Here is a 26,740-nt window from a genome sequence, read left to right as displayed (position 1 = left end):
TTTGGAACAGTGGTAATGCTAACGTTACGGCACTCCTTTGGAACAGTGGTAATGGTAACGTTACGGCACTCCTTTGGAACAGTGGTAATGGTAACGTTACGACACTCCTTTGGAACAGTGGTAATGGTAACGTTACGGCACTCCTTTGGAACAGTGGTAATGCTAACGTTACGGCACTCCTTTGGAACAGTGGTAATGGTAACGTTACGGCACTCCTTTGGATTAGTGGTAATTCTAACGTTACGGCACTCCTTTGGATTAGTGGTAATTCTAACGTTACGGCACTCCTTTGGAACAGTGGTAATGGTAACGTTACGACACTCCTTTGGAACAGTGGTAATGGTAACGTTACGGCACTCCTTTGGAACAGTGGTAATGGTAACGTTACGGCACTCCTTTGGAACAGTGGTAATGGTAACGTTACGACACTCCTTTGGAACAGTGGTAATGGTAACGTTACGGCACTCCTTTGGAACAGTGGTAATGGTAACGTTACGACACTCCTTTGGAACAGTGGTAATGCTAACGTTACGACACTCCTTTGGAACAGTGGTAATGCTAACGTTACGGCACTCCTTTGGAACAGTGGTAATGCTAACGTTACGGCACTCCTTTGGAACAGTGGTAATGGTAACGTTACGGCACTCCTTTGGAACAGTGGTAATGGTAACGTTACAGCATTCCTTTGGAACAGTGGTAATGCTAACGTTACGGCACTCCTTTGGAACAGTGGTAATGGTAACGTTACGACACTCCTTTGGAACAGTGGTAATGGTAACGTTACGGCACTCCTTTTGAACAGTGGTAATGGTAACGTTACGACACTCCTTTGGAACAGTGGTAATGGTAACGTTACGGCACTCCTTTGGAACAGTGGTAATGGTAACGTTACGACACTCCTTTGGAACAGTGGTAATACTAACGTTACGGCACTCCTTTGGAACAGTGGTAATGGTAACGTTACAGCATTCCTTTGGAACAGTGGTAATGCTAACGTTACGGCACTCCTTTGGAACAGTGGTAATGGTAACGTTACGACACTCCTTTGGAACAGTGGTAATGGTAACGTTACGGCACTCCTTTTGAACAGTGGTAATGGTAACGTTACGACACTCCTTTGGAACAGTGGTAATGGTAACGTTACGGCACTCCTTTGGAACAGTGGTAATGGTAACGTTACGGCACTCCTTTGGAACAGTGGTAATGGTAACGTTACGGCCACTCCTTTTGAACAGTGGTAATGGTAACGTTACGGCACTCCTTTGGAACAGTGGTAATGCTAACGTTACGGCACTCCTTAGGAACAGTGGTAATGGTAACGTTACGGCACTCCTTTGGAACAGTGGTAATGGTAACGTTACGGCACTCCTTTGGAACAGTGGTAATGGTAACGTTACGACACTCCTTTGGAACAGTGGTAATGGTAACGTTACGGCACTCCTTTGGAACAGTGGTAATGCTAACGTTACGGCACTCCTTTGGAACAGTGGTAATGCTAACGTTACGACACTCCTTTGGAACAGTGGTAATGCTAACGTTACGGCACTCCTTTGGAACAGTGGTAATGGTAACGTTACGGCACTCCTTTGGAACAGTGGTAATGGTAACGTTACGGCACTCCTTTGGAACATTGGTAATGCTAACGTTACGGCACTCCTTTGGAACAGTGGTAATGGTAACGTTACGGCACTCCTTTGGAACAGTGGTAATGCTAACGTTACGGCACTCCATTGGAACAGTGGTAATGCTAACGTTACGACACTCCTTTGGAACAGTGGTAATGGTAACGTTACAGCACTCCTTTGGAACAGTGGTAATGGTAACGTTACGGCACTCCTTTGGAACAGTGGTAATGGTAACGTTACGGGCACTCCTTTGGAACAGTGGTAATGGTCACGTTACGGCACTCCTTTGGAACAGTGGTAATGCTAACGTTACGGCACTCCTTTGGAACAGTGGTAATGCTAACGTTACGGCACTCCTTTGGAACAGTTGTAATGCTAACGTTACGGCACTCCTTTGGAACAGTGGTAATGGTAACGTTACGGCATTCCTTTGGAACAGTGGTAATGGTAACGTTACGGCACTCCTTTGGAACAGTGGTAATGGTAACGTTACGGCACTCCTTTGGAACAGTGGTAATGGTAACGTTACGGCACTCCATTGGAACAGTGGCAATGCTAACGTTACGGCACTCCTTTGGAACAGTGGCAATGCTAACGTTACGGCACTCCTTTGGAAAAGTGGTAATGGTAACGTTACGGCACTCCTTTGGAACAGTGGTAATGGTAACGTTACGGCACTCCTTGGAACAGTGGTAATGGTAACGTTACGGCACTCCATTGGAACAGTGGCAATGCTAACGTTACGGCACTCCATTGGAACAGTGGCAATGCTAACGTTACGGCACTCCTTTGGAACAGTGGTAATGCTAACGTTACGGCACTCCTTTGGAAAAGTGGTAATGGTAACGTTACGGCACTCCTTTGGAACAGTGGTAATGGTAACGTTACGGCACTCCTTTGGAACAGTGGTAATGCTAACGTTACGACACTCCTTTGGAACAATGGTAACGTTACGGCACTCCTTTGGAACAGTGGTAATGCTAACGTTACGGCACTCCTTTGGAACAGTGGTAATGCTAACGTTACGGCACTCCTTTGGAACAGTGGTAATGGTAACGTTACGGCACTCCTTTGGAACAGTGGTAATGGTAACGTTACGGCACTCCTTTGGAACAGTGGTAATGGTAACGTTACGGCACTCCTTTGGAGCAGTTGTAATGGTATTGCGTATAAATTACAGTCAGCTAATACATGAGTAGTGACGAAAGTATTAAAACTGAATAGATTTCTAAAGTTTATAAATGATAAAAGTGTTGAAAGTGTTTTAGCATAGTGTGATATAATTTATTAAATCTGTCTCTGGTGATATAAGGTCTAACTAACTCTCCTTTCAAGCTAATGAACAGGTGACCAGACACAAGGTAGAATATGAGCGTTGTCATGGTAACACGAGCATGAGCGCGGATGACAGGAAAGAAGGAAGAGAACTGCATTGATACACTTCTAGCTGACCTAAAAACAACCATTAGACTTGGTGAGTACCTGATCCCCCCCCCCCCTAGTAACACTTAGTAACACCTAGTAACACCCCCCAGGTGAGTTACAACATTGATACACTTTGCAGGGGGGGATTATTAATACCTTCTCTAAAACTACAAGCAGCGACTATCCTTACGAGCATTCAATTAGTCCTAACAAGTTAATTAATCGTTCCATTTAAGGGGGGGGGGGGCCATGGGTATTTTTTGTGAAACTTGATTTCGAGATAGCCAGTTGACCAACAAACTAGGACCAGTACCCACATTTAAACAGATATAAAGCTATAACCTACTGAGAATATCTAGTTTAGGCTTACCTTTCTTATAAAGTAAGTCTCATTCAAAAATATTAATATTTGACCAATTTATGGGACGAAATCTACCAAATTTGGTGCGTATGCCCAAATATGGGCATATGGTTTTTTGGCTCATAACTCAGTCATTTTTTGTCCAATCTTGATGAAATTTCATATACAAGTTCAAGAGACCACTAGCTACAAGTAGAGCACCTTAAACCTGAATTTTGGGCATGTTTAGGGTATTTGGCTAAATTGGGCCTAATTTGGACCAAATATGGGCGTGGCTGCCCCGCGGGCACCGTTTGGCGGTTGGGGTCCGGGACCCCCTCAAAAGTTCGGTCACTGTTCTTAGTTTGTTGGTCAACTGCTATCTCGAAATCAAGTTTCACAAAAAATATCCATTGGCCCCCCCCCCCCCCCCCCCCCCCCCCCCCGGTTGGGGTCCGGGACCCCCTCAAAAGTTCGGTCACTGTTCTTAGTTTGTTGGTCAACTGCTATCTCGAAATCAAGTTTCACAAAAAATACCCATTGGCCCCCCCCCCCCCCCCCCCCCCCCCCTTAACCCATAAAAACTGAGTCCTTTTTTATCGTAAGATTTTCCGTAGAATTATTGCCATTTTCTTAAATTCTTAATGAAGGTGTCAAATCCATAAAAAATACTTAGTTATAGTTAAGGTTGTATGAAAGGGTCGTTTGTTTAAAATAGACTTGACAGAAACAGTTTTTTTACTTGACTTTAAAAATTATCCGTTAAATTTCTGACTACGTTTTAAACTATATCCTGCCACTGTAACATTAAGTCACTGTAACATTAAGTGACATCCCCTCTTTGTTGAAGCTGGAAATGAGGTATAATAACGTTAAATAACACATCCCCTCTTTGTTGAAGCTGGAAATGAGGTATAATAACGTTAAAATAACATATCCCCTCTTTGTTGAAGCTGGAAATGAGGTATAATAACGTTAAAATAACATATCCCCTCTTTGTTGAAGCTGGAAATGAGGTATAATAACGTTTAAATAACACATCCCCTCTTTGTTGAAGCTGGAAATGAAGTATAATAACGTTAAAATAACATATCCCCTCTTTGTTGAAGCTGGAAATGAGGTATAATAACGTTAAATAACACATTAATCCCCTCTTTGTTGAAGCTGGAAATGAGGCGGAGATCCAGATTGCAGGCTCAGAATCCTGCCCGGAACAGTAGAATGATGAGCCAAGGTTCCTTCTCAACCATGAATGGGAACAGAAAGTCAGCCGGGGCAGCATTCGGGTCTAACAGGCTGGGTAACGATATGATGAACACTTACATAATGACGAGGACTATGAACAGTGTGGCCAAAGCTAAACAAGGTTACATGGACGTAAATAAGAGTCCCATCATGAACACTTCTCCTCGGTCTAGAGCTAGGAAGATCAGCGAAGGTCAGGATAACAGAGTCACACTCTGTGTCACACTCTGTGTCACAATCTGTGTCACACTCTGTGTCACAATCTGTGTCACACTCTGTGTCACAATCTGTGTCACACTCTGTGTCACACTCTGTGTCACACTCTGTGTTACAATCTGTGTCACACTCTGTGTCACACTCTGTGTCACACTCTGTGTCACACTCTGTGTCACACTCTGTGTCACACTCTGTGTCACAATCTGTGTCACAATCTGTGTCACACTCTGTGTCACACTCTGTGTCACACTCTGTGTCACAATCTGTGTTACAATCTGTGTCACAATCTGTGTCACACTCTGTGTCACACTCTGTGTGGTGATGAGCTGAGAGTTGTTTTCTTACAGTCTTCTACCCCCACTTCTACCTGGAAACCAAGGTTACGTCACTATGGTAACCACTTCTACACGTTACCTGCTGTTCTCCACTGAATGTCTTATAGTCTTCCTTTAACAGTTTCATTGAGTGGTATCTCTTCAGCAGCAGTATTTCTACTATTACTATTACTTTTACAGTTTCATTGAGTGGTATCTCTTCAGCAGCAGTATTTCTACTATTACTATTACTTTTACAGTTTCATTGAGTGGTATCTCTCAATATTATCTTAACATAAATCTCTTTATATCTGCTCTCCGAGTGTGCTTCGTATTTTTACTATCTAATTTACATTTTACACTTTCTAAAATACAGGTGATTTATATTATAATACTATTTATTATACTTTCTAAGATAACATCTATCTGTTGTTACCCCTAGTGGCCCATCTATCTGTTGTTACCCCTAGTGGTCCATCTATATATCAGTAATATAATCGTGATTTAAGCAGGTCTTCTTTTCCGTATATGCTGGAACTGTTCGTCAATACCTCTCATTTCAAAATAACTTCATCTGTAATAAGAGAGCAGCGGCGTTATTTGCAGTAGTTTTAACTTAAAACAGCCACCGGAATTTGCATCACCACAGAAACCAGTGTTGCATCACCATAGAAACCAGTGAAGGTTACAGCACTATGGTAACCACTGTTAGAGTAACCTGGAAACCAAGGTTACAGCACTATGGTAACCACTGCTAGAGTAACCTGGAAACCAAGGTTAAATCACTATGGTAACCACTGCTAGAGTAACCTGGAAACCAAGGTTACAGCACTATGGTAACCACTGCTAGAGTAACCTGGAAACCAAGGTTACCGCACTATGGTAACCACTGCTAGAGTAACCTGGAAACCAAGGTTACAGCACTATGGAAACCACTGCTAGAGTAACCTGGAAACCAAGGTTACATCACTGGTAACCACTGCTAGAGTAACTTGGAAACCAAGGTTACAGCACTATGGTAACCACTGCTAGAGTAACCTGGAAACCAAGGTTACAGCACTATGGTAACCACTGCTAGAGTAACCTGGAAACCAAGGTTACAGCACTATGGAAACCACTGCTAGAGTAACTTGGAAACCAAGGTTACATAACTATGGTAACCACTGCTAGAGTAACCTGGAAACCGAGGTTACATTACTATAGAAACCACTGCTAGAGTAACCTGGAAACCAAGGTTACAGCACTATGGTAACCACTGCTAAAGTAACCTGGAAACCAAGGTTACATTACTATGGTTACCACTGCTAGAGTAACGCAGCAACTAGCAACAAAGGTTGAAGTTTGGTGAAAGTCTCAGAATTACAAAACTGTTCTCTCCACGGTTTCCTGGCGGCTGGACACAAGTCTGCTGGGAAGCATTAGCATTAAATGGAAACATCATCCTGGAAGAAGAAGAGCAGCTCTTGCTGACTGTGAGAGGTGACCTGGGTGGTAGTTACAACTCCAGCTCCTTCCAACTAGTTACCATAGTTACCGCTAGTTACCGTAGTTACCGTCACTTTATATTTCTCAGTATAATCTGTTTGATTACAAGGTAGAACAAGACTCTGCCTTGTTGATTAGTGACTAGCATTACACTTCACCTCCACTTCAGTAGTCCTCATCCAACTTCTCCCTCTCTTCACAAATCCTCCTTTCCACTATTTCCATGGTTACCGACTCACTCTCTCTACTCAATTGTAGCGGATGTCTCGCGTGCTCGCGTCGGTAGTTCCTGCATTGTCATTATTCTCACTACTACTGCTGCATTGTCATCGGGTTTTGTTAATTAACATATTCAGCATGTATAATTAGGATATTTATCTGCGCTGATCTGTAACACTGAATAATAGTTACATTATCCTCCAAGTTATGTGCCATCTTGTCTGTCACGTGGTTTCTATACTACTGTCTTACTAGTAACAAGTAACTGCTAGTATAACTAACCTGGTTACATTCCCATTATTGAACCAGTGGCAAGTTGGTCGTTTAGCTCCGGACAGTCTATGCACGGTCCCTGCACGGTCCATGCAACAACATGAGAACACTCCATGCACGGTCCCTGCACGGTAAGTCCCTGCACACTTAAAAAGTGGTCACTAGCCGGCTACTAACCGGCTAGTAGCCACCAAGTAGCCACCGGTTTGGAACCTCGAGAAAGTAGGTCTGCTTTAGAGCTCAGCCAATAGCCGGCTAGTGACCGCCTAGTAGCCGGTTAGTAGCCACTTTTTGGTCACTAGCCGGCTAGTAGCCGGTTAGTAGCCGGCTAGTGACCACTTTTTAGGTGCCGGTTAGTAGCCGGTTTGATAATGTGAAGTTGAGGAGCTGTTATTACAAAAGTGGCTACTAGTTATTACAAAAGTGGCTAGTAGCCGGTGTTCATATGTAACTGTGCAGGGACCGTGCATAGACCGTGCATAGACCGTGCAGGGAGTGTGCATCAAGTGTTCATTGTGCAGGGAGTGTGCATCAAGTGTTCATTGTGCAGGGACCGTGCATGGAGTGTTCTTTTGTTGTTGCATGGACCGTGCAGGGACCGTGCGGACTGTCCGGAGCTAAACGACCAACTTCCCTGAACCAGTCTACCAATCCTCAATAGGAGATAAAGCTGCTGAATACAACAAGTTGAATCTAGTCTTAGCTAACTACTAGTGACAGTAGTAATAGTAGTAGTGTTGTCATGGTGACAGTAGTAGTAGTAGTAGTAGTGTTGTCATGGTGACAGTAGTAGAAGTAGTAGTAGTAGTAGTAGTAGTGTTGTCATGGTGACAGTAGTAGAAGTAGTAGTAGTAGTAGTAGTAGTGTTGTCATGGTGACAGTAGTAGTAGTAGTAGTAGTAGTAGTAGTAGTAGTGTTGTCATGGTGACAGTAGTAGTAGTAGTAGTAGTAGTAGTAGTAGTGTTGTCATGGTGACAGTAGTAGAAGTAGTAGTAGTAGTAGAAGTAGTGTTGTCATGGTGACAGTAGTAGTAGTAGTAGTAGTAGTAGTAGTAGTAGTAGTAGTAGTAGTAGTAGTAGTAGTAGTGTTGTCATGGTGACAGTAGTAGTAGTAGTAGTAGTAGTAGTAGTAGTGTTGTCATGGTGACAGTAGTAATAGTAGTAGTAGTGTTGTCATGGTGACAGTAGTAGTTTAGTGTGGACTCGTTTTTTGGCACGTTAGTATTACTACTAACTAAGTGTGATGTTAGAGTGGTAATTGTAGTCATGGTAACCTATAATTGTGATTATCACATTTAACTCTAGTCTGATCAGTACCAGGAAATTGTCTCAGCAATATTTTTGCAGCAAATCTAATGCCCGTATTTGTGACACGTCGTCATGAGTCACGTGTTGTCATGGTAACGTGTGTTAACAGAGTCACGTGTTGATCATATGTCTTGTTGTAGTGTGACGTGTTTAGTGTGTAATTGGCACACTCCTTTCTTTTAGTACTGTCTAATTCCCATCTTGTTTTTGATACGTTTCATAATTTTTCTGATATTTCCAGTGCTGTATTTATGTAAAAACTTAATATTTACAATTATTCTTAAATTCTTTATTCCTAATGAATCATTCCAGTGCTTTTTATTTGTTCGTTATGAACTTTTTGCTCAATAAATCTAAGAAGTTGTTCAGCTTCACTTTTATTTTCTGTGTCTATATTAAATACTATCTAGTTACTATGGTTACCTGTTAAGTAGGGAGAATGAACGCCAGCTGTTTTGTCTAGTTATGTATGTTGACAAGAAATTAAATGCTGGTACCAACAGGTAACTGTCACGTGTTGTCATGGTAACAACAGGTAATTGTCACGTGTTGTCACGGTAACAACAGGTAATTGTCACGTGTTGTCATGGTAACAACAGGTAATAGTCATGTGTTGTCATGGTAACAACAGGTAATAGTCACGTGTTGTCATGGTAACAACAGGTAATAGTCACGTGTTGTCATGGTAACAACAGGTAAGAATCTTCTAGGACCTTCTAAAAAATATTAGATTTGGTATTATTCTTATTTCTTATTGCGTTCGAGTTTTATTTTCTTCTTGAAACTTAATTAAAATTATCTTCTTGCATTCTCAAATCAGAGATGAAACACGTGTTGTCATGGTAACAAATCCAGCGCACTTTTCCGGGTGGAAGTTTGACGTTATTTTACGTAGTATTAAATATTACTCGAAATTTACAAGCAAGCATCTCCTACTTACCTATGTGACCTATGTCAGTGTGTATTTAATTGTGTGCTCTGTTTGGGAAACCTCAATTTTCTTGCAGCTGCTTTATTATTTAAAGTGTAGTTATTATAATTAAAGTGTAGAGTAAACCTCTCCCTAATTTAGCTGCACGATTTACTTAATAGCAGTTTAGCGAATGAGATGCAGTGAAGTTAGATCAACCCTATTATTTCTAATTGGAAATTAGGACATGGCGACTGACGTCCTCAATAAATTACTGTATAATTAATCTAAGCAACAGTTAATTTTACATTGCATTGAACCTACTCTAGCCTTTCTCATTTGTTACAATAACTAAAATAAAATCCCTCAGATTTGGAAGACAAAGATGAGGAAATCCCTGAAGACGTGTTCAAGGGATTGGTCCGGAAGAACGGTCCGGTAGAAGCCGGAAACGAAGTGGAAACAGCCGGGTCAGATAGAGTGGGGTTAGTTTACTGAAACTTTAACACTCCCTCTACTCTGATTTACTATAACTTTAACACTCCCTCCACTCTTATTTACTATAACCAAAACACCAAGATGAATAGCAAGCAGTGGCTTCCGCACTTGGAACCTCCTCAAGCCTCCACTGATTTATTTATTATTCATATTGTTTGATTTTGCCGTAAAAAATCATCGTTTTATCGAATACATTTTATTAGTACCCCCAAACTCTACTCTTAAACTGTTTGTTTCTTCCTCCTCAAGTCCACATTTGACAATGTTCCTCCTCGTCTGTCTCTGACCCCCTGCTCCCTCCTGTCACTCTCTGAACAGCAGCTTATATCTGGAGCTATTGTCGGCCGGGTGGTGACCTGTATCTTTGTTGTATTGTCCCAGATAACGTTCTCAATTCTACTGATTACTTCCGAGTGGGTTATCATTAACATTTAAACAGTTGACTTAAGGGGTGGGGGGTTCGGTAGATTTAGGGGGGGGGGGGGGGAGGTTCAGTAGTAGTAGTAGTACTTTACCTGTTAAATCAACACACAAAACTAAAACTGACTCCCCAGATATGTGATGGAGATTGTGACGACCCCTCCCACTCCCTGTACGGTGAATCCTCCTGCTAACGACAACCTCATGATGGCTAACCACCTCGCCAAACAAAACCACGTTACTAACCACTCCTTGGGCTGCTCCCTGCAACAACTTAGGTAATCTCACCAAATAACACCAGCTCACCCTTGTGATATTGTGTAGCCAGATGAATAACACCAGCTCACCCTTGTGATATTGTGTAGCCAGATAAATAACACCAGCTCACCCTTGTGATATTGTGTAGCCAGATAAATAACACCAGCTCACCCTTGTGATATTGTGTAGCCAGATAAATAACATCAGCTCACCCTTGTGATATTGTGTAGCCAGATAAATAACATCAGCTCACCCTTGTGATATTGTGTAGCCAGATAAATAACACCAGCTCACCCTTGTGATATTGTGTAGCCAGATAAAAAACACCAGCTCACCCTTGTGATATTGTGTAGCCAGATAAATAACAAAATAACATCAGCTCACCCTTGTGATATTGTGTAGCCAGATAAATAACACCAGCTCACCCTTGTGATATTGTGTAGCCAGATAAATAACACCAGCTCACCCTTGTGATATTGTGTAGCCAGATAAATAACACCAGCTCACCCTTGTGATATTGTGTAGCCAGATAAATAACACCAGCTCACCCTTGTGATATTGTGTAGCCAGATAAATAACACCAGCTCACCCTTGTGATATTGTGTAGCCAGATAAATAACACCAGCTCACCCTTGTGATGTTGTGTAGCCAGATAAATAACACCAGCTCACCCTTGTGATATTGTGTAGCCAGATAAATAACACCAGCTCACCCTTGTGATATTGTGTAGCCAGATAAATAACATCAGCTCACCCTTGTGATATTGTGTAGCCAGATAAATAACACCAGCTCACCCTTGTGATGTTGTGTAGCCAGATAAATAACACCAGCTCACCCTTGTGATATTGTGTAGCCAGATAAATAACACCAGCTCACCCTTGTGATATTGTGTAGCCAGATAAATAACACCAGCTCACCCTTGTGATATTGTGTAGCCAGATAAATAACACCAGCTCACCCTTGTGATATTGTGTAGCCAGATAAATAACACCAGCTAACCCTTGTGATATTGTGTAGCCAGATAAATAACACCAGCTCACCCTTGTGATATTGTGTAGCCAGATAAATAACACCAGTTCACCCTTGTGATATTGTGTAGCCAGATAAATAACATCAGCTCACCCTTGTGATATTGTGTAGCCAGATAAATAACACCAGCTCACCCTTGTGATGTTGTGTAGCCAGATAAATAACACCAGCTCACCCTTGTGATATTGTGTAGCCAGATAAATAACACCAGCTCACCCTTGTGATATTGTGTAGCCAGATAAATAACACCAGCTCACCCTTGTGATATTGTGTAGCCAGATAAATAACACCAGCTCACCCTTGTGATATTGTGTAGCCAGATAAATAACACCAGCTCACCCTTGTGATGTTGTGTAGCCAGATAAATAACACCAGCTCACCCTTGTGATATTGTGTAGCCAGATAAATAACACCAGCTCACCCTTGTGATATTGTGTAGCCAGATAAATAACATCAGCTCACCCTTGTGATATTGTGTAGCCAGATAAATAACACCAGCTCACCCTTGTGATGTTGTGTAGCCAGATAAATAACACCAGCTCACCCTTGTGATATTGTGTAGCCAGATAAATAACACCAGCTCACCCTTGTGATATTGTGTAGCCAGATAAATAACACCAGCTCACCCTTGTGATATTGTGTAGCCAGATAAATAACACCAGCTCACCCTTGTGATATTGTGTAGCCAGATAAATAACACCAGCTCACCCTTGTGATATTGTGTAGCCAGATAAATAACACCAGCTCACCCTTGTGATATTGTGTAGCCAGATAAATAACATCAGCTCACCCTTGTGATATTGTGTAGCCAGATAAATAACACCAGCCCACCCTTGTGATATTGTGTAGCCAGATATAAATAATTGTAAATATATTTACAAATAAATCTCATATTTATCTCAGGTCAAACCACTCGTCACCAGAGCAACAGTCTCCCCCACACTCCCCACCTCCCCGTCTAACCGCCTCTTCCAACCACCACACCCTCCCCACTAACCACTCTACTAACCACCCCACTAACCACCCCACTAACCACTCTACTAACCACTCTACTCAACATTCTACCAAACACTCTACAAAACATCGGGAGGACAACAGAAGAACCTCCAGATCAAGGCACTCCGAATCTCAGGTAAGTCACCCAGTACCCAGTACCCAGTACCCAGTAACCAGTAACCAGTAACCAGTAACCAGTACCCAGTAACAGTAACCAGTACCCAGTACCCAGTAACCAGTAACCAGTACCCAGTAACCAGTACCCAGTACCCAGTAACCAGTAACCAGTAACCAGTAACCAGTACCCAGTAACCAGTAACCAGTAACCAGTACCCAGTAACCAGTAACCAGTACCCAGTAACCAGTACCCAGTAACCTGTAACCAGTAACCAGTAACCAGTACCCAGTAACCAGTACCCAGTAACCAGTACCCAGTAACCAGTACCCAGTAACCAGTAACCAGTACCCAGTAACCAGTACCCAGTAACCAGTAACCAGTACCCAGTAACCAGTACCCAGTACCCAGTAACCAGTAACCAGTACCCAGTAACCAGTACCCAGTAACCAGTACCCAGTAACCAGTAACCAGTACCCAGTACCCAGTAACCAGTAACCAGTTAAAATATGGAAAAATAGCCGATGTGACAGGAAGTATGGTCGTGTCTGGTTTCACAGTAACAACTAATAGTGATACCATGACAACACGTGACATCTGTAGCAGTAACCAGTAACCAGTAACCAGTAACCAGTAACCAGTACCCAGTAACAGTAACCAGTACCCAGTACCCAGTAACCAGTAACCAGTACCCAGTAACCAGTACCCAGTACCCAGTAACCAGTAACCAGTAACCAGTACCCAGTAACCAGTAACCAGTAACCAGTACCCAGTAACCAGTAACCAGTAACCAGTACCCAGTAACCAGTAACCAGTAACCAGTACCCAGTAACCAGTACCCAGTAACCTGTAACCAGTAACCAGTAACCAGTACCCAGTAACCAGTACCCAGTAACCAGTACCCAGTAACCAGTACCCAGTAACCAGTACCCAGTACCCAGTAACCAGTACCCAGTAACCAGTACCCAGTAACCAGTACCCAGTAACCAGTACCCAGTAACCAGTAACCAGTAACCAGTAACCAGTAACCAGTACCCAGTAACCAGTACCCAGTAACCAGTATCCAGTAACCAGTAACCAGTAACCAGTACCCAGTACCCAGTAACCAGTAACCAGTAATCGGTAACCGGTAACCAGTACCCGGTAACCAGTAACCAGTAACCAGTACCCAGTAACCAGTAACCAGTACCCAGTAACCAGTACCCAGTAACCAGTAACCAGTAACCAGTAACCAGTAACCAGTAACCAGTACCCAGTAACAGTAACCAGTACCCAGTAACCAGTACCCAGTACCCAGTAACCAGTACCCAGTAACCAGTACCCAGTAACCAGTAACCAGTAACCAGTAACCAGTAACCAGTAACCAGTAACCAGTACCCATGTTGATTGTTGGTTGTGTTGTAGACCTCAGGTGAATGAAATCTCATCCTCTCAAAGTAAGACTGGAGCCCGAGCCCCCCAAACCCACCCTCCACCCCCAGCCTTTTCAGGGTCTCCCTAGTCTTTACTATAACAGTTGAATACTGTTACACTGTTCTTGCCTCCGTGATATACACCGATATTATATGTCCTGAAATATGTAATTCTGTGATACAACTGTGACCTCATCAACACATTAATAACTATCACATTAGTCAACTGACTTTAGGTTTAAACGTGTTTCAGTTAAATCTATGAGAGTTTTAAGTTTTTATGCTTTAAAAAACAGGCAAAAATTTGGAAAAATAGCCGATGTGACGGGAAGTATGGTCGTGTCTGGTTTCACAGTAACAACTAATAGTGATACCATGACAACACGTGACACCTGTAGCAGCTAATAGTGATACTTACCAATATCATTTCTAAAAAACAAAGCCTTCGTACCGTCGCTTAGTTTTGCCTGATATTTCTGATGAAATAACGCCGGAAAAGGTGTGTTTGGTTTTGTACATCAGTAGACGTAGGATTTGTAGCTGTTCTTTAGGAATTGTTATTTTCTGTTATTTTCTGTAACTTTTACCTGTAACTTTCCATAACACCTCGGACACCTGTTGTTAAATAGTCTTCTTTTGTAAGTCTGTATAGTCTAAATAAACACTACAAACATCAAGGCTGCTCTCCCCCGCCTCCCTCCCCTCCCAAGATGGACACTGCAAACACCTCCCCCCTCTCCCCCGCTCAATATGGACACTTCTTATAAACTATATTTATAATTTATATTCATGCTGCTACCCTCTGTCCTTACTGATCATATAGTGCGAGCGGTGTCAATGAAACTCATGTATTGTGAATCTCACTGGTTGCTCCTTCATAAACTAGATTATCCCAGAACAAAGGTTGAGTCTACTACTCGTAGACTTTGAGTCGGGACCCACTGTTACCATGGTTACCCACTGCATTATTACTTCTATTGTGAACTGCTAAACTGGCACCTCACATTGTTTCAACCATTACCTTACATTTCATTGCTTACCTGTATTATCTGCTGCTCCTTCACAAATACCTTTCTCCTCAGAGTATTTCCTCGCAATGTGAGTCCCACTTGTCTTGTGAGAGTATTGGGTACGACTCGGACAGTTCGCTCGAGTCCGGGACTCTCAAACCTCGCTCCTCTCGTCCTGCCTTCATTCAGCCTATTAACATGTGAGTCATTACTGTTTCATTTTTATAATATGTTATACGTTCTACGCTACCTTAAAGCAAATAATGTTATAAAATTTATATATCATGATATAAAGGCAGTAAAGGGCAAAGGCTTGTAGTGTACTCAGTACAACCTGCAACCTTGTAACTATGTAATGCTACTTTGCAACCTTAATAAGCAGCTATATTGGTCATGTTACAACTATCTGTGTACACAGTCTTACTGTCGCTACATGATTATATGTAATTATGTAATTATGTACTATCGTATATCATTAATTATCCATGCAGTTATGTTCTTAATGACTGATGTATATCATGATCATGTCCCACTTGAATTTAATGTGTATAATATTTTTAAGTGATGTTTTGGTTTAATTAATAAAATAGCAGGTAATTAATGAAATAACAGGTTGAAATGATAAAATAATGAGTGTACAACAGCACTCATTGCTGTAGTTTATAAACTTGTAGCATGTATAATGTATATATACAATATACATGCTACAAGGTGTACGTGTTACTGTAAACTACCTGAAATTGCACCACAAATGAACATTTTAATGAACTGGTTACGTGTGTGTATCTTATTACTTTATTATTTGTAATTGGTAATTACAATTAAGATAGCAAGACAATTGATGAGGTAATAATTACAAGGATTACTAGTATATATTATATATTACATATAGTAAAATATGATGAGTTAGTGATGTTACAAATTGACAGAGTAAGCGAGCAGTAGTATATCCCTCATTATTAGCAAACTCTCTATCTTCCTGTTACAGACCTTTGTTGCCATGACAACCAGTTCTTTGTGCTCTTTTTTCAGCTCTGATTGACGTTGTTTGAAATGCTCTCTCTTTGTCAACTCCTATACAAAAGAAGGATAAGCTGTTATCTCAATAAACAATTGATTGCTATTTTTACCCCTTTATTATCATTCTACTCATTTCTTCCTCTGACTCCTGTCATGTTTACATTCTGCTACATTCGCGTCTTTTTCTTCCGCGGTGCAATAGTTGTGGTGTTTCTCCCAGTCAGGTAAAATAATTAAATCAGTTACTATGTAACTCATAGTTTGTATTGTAAAGTTGTATCCATGGTAACACATTGTAGCCATTATTACCATTATTATTATGGTTACTCGTTGTAGCCATTGTTACCATGGTAACCCATTGTCATAACAACAATTCATACAACTTCACTCACTCACCCACTTAGATTTCCTTCAATTGGGCTACATTAATTTTCCTTGTACTAAAATCTGTATTTTAGTTTTATAATATTCGCAGTAGTGTTATATTTTGTAGTGTAGTAGTATATTGTGTTATTTGTGTTAATGTTAATGACGGTTCAGAATAGGAGAGGAAGTTGTAATCACTTAGTGATAGAGAGGTAACTCACTATTAGTAACCATGGTAACAGTCCATATCTTAGTAAGTTATAGATCTGTTACTAAGTAACTTAGTAACTCACTATTAGTAACCATGGTAACAGTCCCTATTCTCAGGCAACTCCATCAGTCAAGTAACAGAGTAAGAGACAACGGAGATGCCTCCAAGCCCCGCAGTAACGGTACTGTACCTGGAGTTGGTAAGAGTAACGGTACTGTACCGTGTGGGCGCCCCTCCATACTTAGAAAATCAACAGAGAAGGATGGTACAGCTTCAGAGACTACTTCAGGTTAGACTTATATCATACTGGGAGTTTGTGTTATTATCTAGAAGTATCATCCTCAGTCTTGTGCCGATCAGGACTGACTTTCACTTCTGGGCTGCTGAGCTGACGAACCTTTGTCCACCCGCCCCCGCCTCATGGTAATAGCACTATTAATTTCAGGAGTGTCCTCTCAAGACATGAAGATCAGGTTCGTAACGTCAGATTCAGAGACACAGACGGAGAAAGACCCCTCCTCAGACAGGAGTCAGACAAACCTGCTGGAGACGACAGCTCCTGATCAACTCCAAACAGAACCTAATCAGACCATCTTCCATCTAGACAAGTGAGACACTGTCATTTATCAGTATTTCTACTCTTACTTTCAGGAGAATGTGTGCATCTAGAGGGTGTGCACTCAACACCCACCTCACCTGTTATTATTATCCAGGTACACCCACCTCACCTGTTACTATTATCCAGGTACACCCACCTCACCTGTTATTATTATCCAGGTACACCCACCTCACTAAGAGGAAGAGGAGTAAAGGCATACCAAACGTGTGTAAATGGTTCGGAATGTCAGCAGTGGAGCACCTCATACAAAACTCAGTAAACATGAGTAGTTGGGTCTGGGCTCAGAACAACACGTCAGCTTGTAACTCTACCTCGGGCAGCAGCACTACTCTCATGAAGACCTGCAACCCTACTCCTAGGTTAGTAACCAGGTAACCAGGCAACCCTAATCCTAGGTTAGTAACCAGGTAACCAGGCAACCCACTCCTAGGTTAGTAACCAGGTAACCAGGCCACCCCACTCCTAGGTTAGTAACCAGGTAACCCCACTCCTAGGTTAGTAACCAGGTAACCAGGCAACCCCACTCCTAGGTTAGTAACCGGGCAACCCCACTCCTAGGTTAGTAACCAGGTAACCCCACTCCTAGGTTAGTAACCAGATAACCAGGCAACCCCACTCCTAGGTTAGTAACCAGGTAACCAGGCAACCCCACTCCTAGGTTAGTAACCAGGTAACCAGGCAACCCCACTCCTAGGTTAGTAACCAGGTAACCCCACTCCTAGGTTAGTAACCAGGTAACCAGGCAACCCCACTCCTAGGTTAGTAACCAGGTAACCCCACTCCTAGGTTAGTAACCAGGTAACCAGGCAACCCCACTCCTAGGTTAGTAACCAGGTAACCCCACTCCTAGGTTAGTAACCAGGTAACCAGGCAACCCCACTCATAGGTTAGTAACCAGGTAACCAGGCAACCCCACTCCTAGGTTAGTAACCAGATAACCAGGCAACCCCACTCCTAGGTTAGTAACCAGGTAACCAGGCAACCCCACTCCTAGGTTCGTTACCAGGTAACCCCACTCCTAGGTTAGTAACCAGGCAACCCCACTCCTAGGTTAGTAACCAGGTAACCCCACTCCTAGGTTCGTAACCAGGTAACCAGGCAACCCCACTCCTAGGTTAGTAACCAGGTAACCCCACTCCTAGGTTAGTAACCAGGTAACCAGGCAACCCCACTCATAGGTTAGTAACCAGGTAACCAGGCAACCCCACTCCTAGGTTAGTAACCAGATAACCAGGCAACCCCACTCCTAGGTTAGTAACCAGGTAACCAGGCAACCCCACTTTTAGGTTCGTTACCAGGTAACCCCACTCCTAGGTTAGTAACCAGGCAACCCCACTCCTAGGTTAGTAACCAGGTAACCCCACTCCTAGGTTAGTAACCAGGTAACCCCACTCCTAGGTTCGTAACCAGGTAACCAGGCAACCCCACTCCTAGGTTCGTAACCAGGCAACCCCACTCCTAGGTTCGTAACCAGGTAACCAGGCAACCCCACTCCTAGGTTAGTAACCAAATAACCAGGCAACCCCACTCCTAGGTTAGTAACCAGGCAACCCCACTCCTAGGTTCGTAACCAGGTAACCAGGCAACCCCACTCCTAGGTTAGTAACCAAGTAACCAGGTAACCCCACTCCTAGGTTAGGAACCAGGCAACTCCACTCCTTGGTTAGTAACCAGGTAACCAGGCAACCCCACTCCTAGGTTAGTAACCAAGTAACCAGGTAACCCCACTCCTTGGTTAGTAACCAGGTAACCAGGCAACCCCACTCCTAGGTTAGTAACCAGGTAACCAGGCAACCCTAATCCTATGTTAGTAACCAAGTAACCAGGTAACCCCACTCCTAGGTTAGTAACCAGGTAACCAGGCAACCCCACTCCTAGGTTAGTAACTAAGTAACCAGGTAACCCCACTCCTAGGTTAGTAACCAGGTAACCCCACTCCTAGGTTAGTAACCAGGCAACCCCACTCCTAGGCTAGTAACCAGGTAACCAGGCAACCCCACTCCTAGGTTAGTAACTAAGTAACCAGGTAACCCCACTCCTAGGTTAGTAACTAAGTAACCAGGTAACCCCACTCCTAGGTTAGTAACCAGGCAACCCCACTCCTAGGTTAGTAACCAGGTAACCAGGCAACCCTACTCCTAGGTTAGCCAACAACTAGCTTCTTTGTCTGATCAAGTTTAGAGTGTAATGACATCAAAGTAAAAATATAAACTTTTAATTAAGCTATTGAAATGAGAATGTATTTGATATACCTACCTTCAAGTATTGTATTTTAACACTACCTTAACATTATTTACCCTAACCCATTGGTAGCCTTATTTATTGGGGTTATTGTGCAACATTTTCATATTCCAGTGACATTATTGATACACCTCTAATACTAGCACTAATATAGAATATACACCTCCACTCTCCAGTACTAATCACAGTCATGGTGTAGAGGTCGTACAATGGTAATAACCAGGATACTGGATAGTTGCTAATAAACTAGATTATAAAGATTATTATGAACTAATAATATAATTATATAATATTATGAACTAATAATATAATTATATAATGTTATGAACTAATAATATAACCCCCCTCCATCAGGACTGACAGAGAAAGTCCCCCCTCGCCTCCTGCCCCCAGTGCCCCTTTAATGTTCCCCCCTGTCAGAGAGTGGGATTCAGAGAAGAGTCTCTTTGAGGTGAGTTACTTTTCCTCTTGTCTCTGATTGTAGCTATATTAACCGCATGGTAACCATAGTGACTAGTTACCAGAACACTAGTGTGTTAAATTTTGCAGATTTCACATGTTAAATTTTCTCTTTGGTAAAACATTGGAGCTTTTGTATTAGTAGAAATAATAAAAGAACTCCAACGAACGTTTATGTGTTGTAACATGTGTAACCATGGTTACTAGTGACATGTGTAACCATGGTTACTAGTGACATGTGTAACCATGGTTACTAGTAACATGTGTAACCATGGTTACTAGTGACATGTGTAACCATGGTTACTAGTAACATGTGTAAACATTGCTGTTACTTTGTTGGAAACTTTCAGGCAATGAGTGATATCGGAGAGCACCTTCTAGAAGGTCTTAGTCCACCTTCCTCCAGGAGAGGCTCACGACGAGGCTCGCAGATTTCTCTAGTGGACCTTATCTCCCCTGCCCCTGATAATAAAAAGTTAGTACCTCATCTCCCCTGCCCCTGATAATAAAAAGTTAGTACCACATCTCCCCTGCCCCTGATAATAAAAAGTTAGTACCTCATCTCCCCTGCCCCTGATAATAACACGACGAGGCTCGCAGATTTCTCTAGTGGACCTTATCTCCCCTGCCCCTGATAATAAAAAGTTAGTACCTCATCTCCCCTGCCCCTGATAATAAAAAGTTAGTACCACATCTCCCCTGCCCCTGATAATAAAAAGTTAGTACCTCATCTCCCCTGCCCCTGATAATAAAAAGTTAGTACCTCATCTCCCCTGCCCCTGATAATAAAAAGTTAGTACCTCATCTCCCCTGCCCCTGATAATAAAAAGTTAGTACCTCATCTCCCCTGCCCCTGATAATAAAAAGTTAGTACCTCATCTCCCCTGCCCCTGATAATAAAAAGTAAGTACCTCATCTCCCCTGCCCCCGATAATAAAAAGTAAGTACCTCATCTCCCCTGCCCCTGATAATAAAAAGTTAGTACCTCATCTCCCCTGCCCCTGATAATAAAAAGTTAGTACCTCATCTCCCCTGCCCCTGATAATAAAAAGTTAGTACCTCATCTCCCCTGCCCCTGATAATAAAAAGTAAGTACCTCATCTCACCTGCCCCTGATAATAAAAAGTTAGTACCTCATCTCCCCCGCCCCTGATAATAAAAAGTTAGTACCTCATCTCCCCTGCCCCTGATAATAAAAAGTTAGTACCTCATCTCCCCTGCCCCTGATAATAAAAAGTTAGTACTTCATCTCCCCTGCCCCTGATAATAAAAAGTTAGTACCTCATCTCCCCTGCCCCTGATAATAAAAAGTTAGTACCTCATCTCCCCTGCCCCTGATAATAAAAAGTTAGTACCTCATCTCACCTGCCCCTGATAATAAAAAGTAAGTACCTCATCTCACCTGCCCCTGATAATAAAAAGTTAGTACCTCATCTCCCCCGCCCCTGATAATAAAAAGTTAGTACCTCATCTCCCCTGCCCCTGATAATAAAAAGTTAGTACCTCATCTCCCCTGCTCCTGATAATATAAAGTTAGTACCTCATCTCCCCTGCCCCTGATAATAAAAAGTTAGTACCTCATCTCCCCTGCCCCTGATAATAAAAAGTTAGTACCTCATCTCCCCTGCCCCTGATAATAAAAAGTAAGTACCTCATCTCCCCTGCCCCTGATAATAAAAAGTTAGTACCTCATCTCCCCTGCCCCTGATAATAAAAAGTTAGTACCTCATCTCCCCTGCCCCGATAATAAAAAGTTAGTACCTCATCTCCCCTGCCCCTGATAATAAAAAGTTAGTACCTCATCTCCCCTGCCCCTGATAATAAAAAGTTAGTACCTCATCTCCCCTGCCCCTGATAATAAATAGTTAGTACCTCATCTCCCCTGCCCCTGATAATAAAAAGTTAGTACCTCATCTCCCCTGCCCCTGATTTTAAAAAGTTAGTACCTCATCTCCCCTGCCCCTGATAATAAAAAGTTAGTACCTCATCTCCCCTGCCCCTGATAATAAAAAGTTAGTACCTCATCTCCCCTGCCCCTGATAATAAAAAGTTAGTACCTCATCTCCCCTGCCCCTGATAATAAAAAGTTAGTACCTCATCTCCCCTGCCCCTGATAATAAAAAGTTAGTACCTCATCTCCCCTGCCCCTGATAATAAAAAGTTAGTACCTCATCTCCCCTGCCCCTGATAATAAAAAGTTAGTACCTCATCTCCCCTGCCCCTGATAATAAAAAGTTAGTACCTCATCTCCCCTGCCCCTGATAATAAAAAGTTAGTACCTCATCTCCCCTGCCCCTGATAATAAAAAGTTAGTACCTCATCTCCCCTGCCCCTGATAATAAAAAGTTAGTACCTCATCTCCCCTGCCCCTGATAATAAAAAGTTAGTACCTCATCTCCCCTGCCCCTGATAATAAAAAGTTAGTACCTCATCTCCCCTGCCCCTGATAATAAAAAGTTAGTACCTCATCTCCCCTGCCCCTGATAATAAAAAGTTAGTACCTCATCTCCCCTGCCCCTGATAATAAAAAGTTAGTACCTCATCTCCCCTGCCCCTGATAATAAAAAGTTAGTACCTCATCTCCCCTGCCCCTGATAATAAAAAGTTAGTACCTCATCTCCCCTGCCCCTGATAATAAAAAGTTAGTACCTCATCTCCCCTGCCCCTGATAATAAAAAGTTAGTACCTCATCTCCCCTGCCCCTGATAATAAAAAGTTAGTACCTCATCTCCCCTGCCCCTGATAATAAAAAGTTAGTACCTCATCTCCCCTGCCCCTGATAATAAAAAGTTTAGTACCTCATCTCCCCTGCCCCTGATAATAAAAAGTTAGTACCTCATCTCCCCTGCCCCTGATAATAAAAAGTTAGTACCTCATCTCCCCTGCCCCTGATAATAAAAAGTTAGTACCTCATCTCCCCTGCCCCTGATAATAAAAAGTTAGTACCTCATCTCCCCTGCCCTGATAATAAAAAGTTAGTACCTCATCTCCCCTGCCCCTGATAATAAAAAGTTAGTACCTCATCTCCCCTGCCCCTGATAATAAAAAGTTAGTACCTCATCTCCCCTGCCCCTGATAATAAAAAGTTAGTACCTCATCTCCCCTGTCCCTGATAATAAAAAGTTAGTACCTCATCTCCCCTGCCCCTGATAATAAAAAGTTAGTACCTCATCTCCCCTGCCCCTGATAATAAAAAGTTAGTACCTCATCTCCCCTGCCCCTGATAATAAAAAGTAAGTACCTCATCTCCCCTGCCCCTGATAATAAAAAGTTAGTACCTCATCTCCCCTGCCCCTGATAATAAAAAGTTAGTACCTCATCTCCCCTGCCCCTGTTAATAAAAAGTTAGTACCTCATCTCCCCTGCCCCTGATAATAAAAAGTTAGTACCTCATCTCCCCTGCTCCTGATAATAAAAAGTTATTACCTCATCTCCCCTGCCCCTGATAATAAAAAGTTAGTACCTCATCTCCCCTGCCCCTGATAATAAAAAGTTAGTACCTCATCTCCCCTGCCCCTGATAATAAAAAGTTAGTACCTCATCTCCCCTGCCCCTGATAATAAAAAGTTAGTACCTCATCTCCCCTGCCCCTGATAATAAAAAGTTAGTACCTCATCTCCCCTGCCCCTGATAATAAAAAGTTAGTACCTCATCTCCCCTGCACCTGATAATAAAAAGTTAGTACCTCATCTCCCCTGCCCCTGATAATAAAAAGTTAGTACCTCATCTCCCCTGCCCCTGATAATAAAAAGTAAGTACCTCATCTCCCCTGCCCCTGATAATAAAAAGTTAGTACCTCATCTCCCCCGCCCCTGATAATAAATAGTTAGTACCTCATCTCCCCTGTCCCTGATAATAAAAAGTTAGTACCTCATCTCCCCTGCCCCTGATAATAAAAAGTTAGTACCTCATCTCCCCTGCCCCTGATAATAAAAAGTTAGTACCTCATCTCCCCTGCCCCTGATAATAAAAAGTTAGTACCTCATCTCCCCTGCCCCTGATAATAAAAAGTAAGTACCTCATCTCCCCTGCCCCTGATAATAAAAAGTTAGTACCTCATCTCCCCTGCCCCTGATAATAAAAAGTTAGTACCTCATCTCCCCTGCCCCTGATAATAAAAAGTTAGTACCTCATCTCCCCTGCCCCTGATAATAAAAAGTTAGTACCTCATCTCCCCTGCCCCTGATAATAAAAAGTTAGTACCTCATCTCCCCCGCCCCTGATAATAAAAAGTTAGTACCTCATCTCCCCCGCCCCTGATAATAAAAAGTAAGTACCTCATCTCCCCTGCCCCTGATAATATAAAGTTAGTACCTCATCTCCCCTGCCCCTGATAATAAAAAGTTAGTACCTCATCTCCCCTGCCCCTGATAATAAAAAGTTAGTACCTCATCTCCCCTGCCCCTGATAATAAAAAGTTAGTACCTCATCTCCCCTGCCCCTGATAATAAAAAGTTAGTACCTCATCTCCCCTGCTCCTGATAATAAAAAGTTAGTACCTCATCTCCCCTGCCCCTGTTAATAAAAAGTTAGTACCTCATCTCCCCTGCCCCTGATAATAAAAAGTTAGTACCTCATCTCCCCTGCCCCTGATAATAAAAAGTAAGTACCTCATCTCCCCTGCCCCTGATAATAAAAAGTTAGTACCTCATCTCCCCTGCCCCTGATAATAAAAAGTTAGTACCTCATCTCCCCTGCCCCTGATAATAAAAAGTTAGTACCTCATCTCCCCTGCCCCTGATAATAAAAAGTTAGTACCTCATCTCCCCTGCCCCTGATAATAATAAAAGTTAGTACCTCATCTCCCCTGCTCCTGATAATAAAAAGTTAGTACCTCATCTCCCCTGCCCCTGATAATAAAAAGTTAGTACCTCATCTCCCCTGCCCCTGATAATAAAAAGTTAGTACCTCATCTCCCCTGCCCCTGATAATAAAAAGTTAGTACCTCATCTCCCCTGCCCCTGATAATAAAAAGTTAGTACCTCATCTCCCCTGCCCCTGATAATAAAAAGTTAGTACCTCATCTCCCCTGCCCCTGATAATAAAAAGTTAGTACCTCATCTCCCCTGCCCCTGATAATATAATAAAAAGTTAGTACCTCATCTCCCCTGCTCCTGATAATAAAAAGTTAGTACCTCATCTCCCCTGCCCCTGATAATAAAAAGTTAGTACCTCATCTCCCCTGCCCCTGATAATAAAAAGTTAGTACCTCATCTCCCCTGCCCCTGATAATATAATAAAAAGTTAGTACCTCATCTCCCCTGCTCCTGATAATAAAAAGTTAGTACCTCATCTCCCCTGCCCCTGATAATAAAAAGTTAGTACCTCATCTCCCCTGCCCCTGATAATAAAAAGTAAGTACCTCATCTCCCCTGCCCCTGATAATAAAAAGTTAGTACCTCATCTCCCCTGCCCCTGATAATAAAAAGTTAGTACCTCATCTCCCCTGCCCCTGATAATAAAAAGTTAGTACCTCATCTCCCCTGCCCCTGATAATAAAAAGTTAGTACCTCATCTCCCCTGCCCCTGATAATATAATAAAAGTTAGTACCTCATCTCCCCTGCTCCTGATAATAAAAAGTTAGTACCTCATCTCCCCTGCCCCTGATAATATAATAAAAGTTAGTACCTCATCTCCCCTGCCCCTGATAATAAAAAGTTAGTACCTCATCTCCCCTGCCCCTGATAATAAAAAGTTAGTACCTCATCTCCCCTGCCCCTGATAATAAAAAGTTAGTACCTCATCTCCCCTGCCCCTGATAATAAAAAGTTAGTACCTCATCTCCCCTGCCCCTGATAATAAAAAGTTAGTACCTCATCTCCCCTGCCCCTGATAATAAAAAGTTAGTACCTCATCTCCCCTGCCCCTGATAATAAAAAGTTAGTACCTCATCTCCCCTGCCCCTGATAATAAAAAGTTAGTACCTCATCTCCCCTGCCCCTAATAATAAAAAGTTAGTACTTCATCTCCCCTGCCCCTGATAATAAAAAGTTAGTACCTCATCTCACCTGCCCCTGATAATAAAAAGTTAGTACCTCATCTCCCCTGCTCCTGATAATATAAAGTTAGTACCTTATCTCCCCTGCCCCTGATAATAAAAAGTTACTACCTCATCTCCCCTGCCCCTGATAATAAAAAGTTAGTACCTTATCTCCCCTGCTCCTGATAATATAAAGTTAGTACCTCATCTCCCCTGCCCCTGATAATAAAAAGTTAGTACCTCATCTCCCCTGCCCCTGATAATAAAAAGTTAGTACCTCATCTCCCCTGCCCCTGATAATAAAAAGTTAGTACCTCATCTCCCCTGCCCCTGATAATAAAAAGTTAGTACCTCATCTCCCCTGCCCCTGATAATAAAAAGTTAGTACCTCATCTCCCCTGCTCCTGATAATATAAAGTTAGTACCTTATCTCCCCTGCCCCTGATAATAAAAAGTTAGTACCTCATCTCCCCTGCTCCTGATAATATAAAGTTAGTACCTCATCTCCCCTGCCCCTGATAATAAAAAGTTAGTACCTCATCTCCCCTGCCCCTGATAATAAAAAGTTAGTACCTCATCTCCCCTGCCCCTGATAATAAAAAGTTAGTACCTCATCTCCCCTGCCCCTGATAATAAAAAGTTGGTACCTCCTCTCCCCTGCCCCTGATAATAAAAAGTTAGTACCTCATCTCCCCTGCTCCTGATAATATAAAGTTAGTACCTTATCTCCCCTGCCCCTGATAATA

At 42.5% G+C, this 26,740-nt stretch overlaps 1 protein-coding gene across 3 annotated transcripts in view; it reads left to right on the top strand.

Moving 5' to 3' along the window:
* Window positions 1-2,958: 2,958 nt before the first annotated feature.
* LOC134825650 (uncharacterized) overlaps window positions 2,959-26,740 on the top strand; it is a 30,955-nt gene continuing 7,173 nt past the window's right edge. For 2 of the 3 annotated variants that reach the window (XM_063837857.1, XM_063837858.1), the window contains exons 1-10: window positions 2,959-3,099; window positions 9,730-9,844; window positions 10,412-10,555; window positions 12,468-12,696; window positions 15,170-15,297; window positions 16,811-16,983; window positions 17,140-17,302; window positions 17,472-17,672; window positions 19,909-20,005; window positions 20,364-20,488. In XM_063837857.1, the coding sequence (XP_063693927.1) occupies window positions 3,030-3,099; window positions 9,730-9,844; window positions 10,412-10,555; window positions 12,468-12,696; window positions 15,170-15,297; window positions 16,811-16,983; window positions 17,140-17,302; window positions 17,472-17,672; window positions 19,909-20,005; window positions 20,364-20,488 (1,445 nt within the window). In that variant the 5' untranslated portion in view covers window positions 2,959-3,029. Of the gene's footprint in view, window positions 3,100-4,554; window positions 4,829-9,729; window positions 9,845-10,411; window positions 10,556-12,467; window positions 12,697-15,169; window positions 15,298-16,810; window positions 16,984-17,139; window positions 17,303-17,471; window positions 17,673-19,908; window positions 20,006-20,363; window positions 20,489-26,740 lie in introns of all 3 variants that reach the window. The other variant, XM_063837856.1, reaches the window with a different exon arrangement.

The sequence above is a fragment of the Bolinopsis microptera genome, unplaced genomic scaffold (assembly GCF_026151205.1).
Source record: "Bolinopsis microptera isolate Bmic1 unplaced genomic scaffold, MBARI_Bmic_1.0 sca2, whole genome shotgun sequence".
NCBI lineage: Eukaryota > Metazoa > Ctenophora > Tentaculata > Lobata > Bolinopsidae > Bolinopsis > Bolinopsis microptera.
This window is presented reverse-complemented; position numbering and strand designations above follow the sequence as displayed.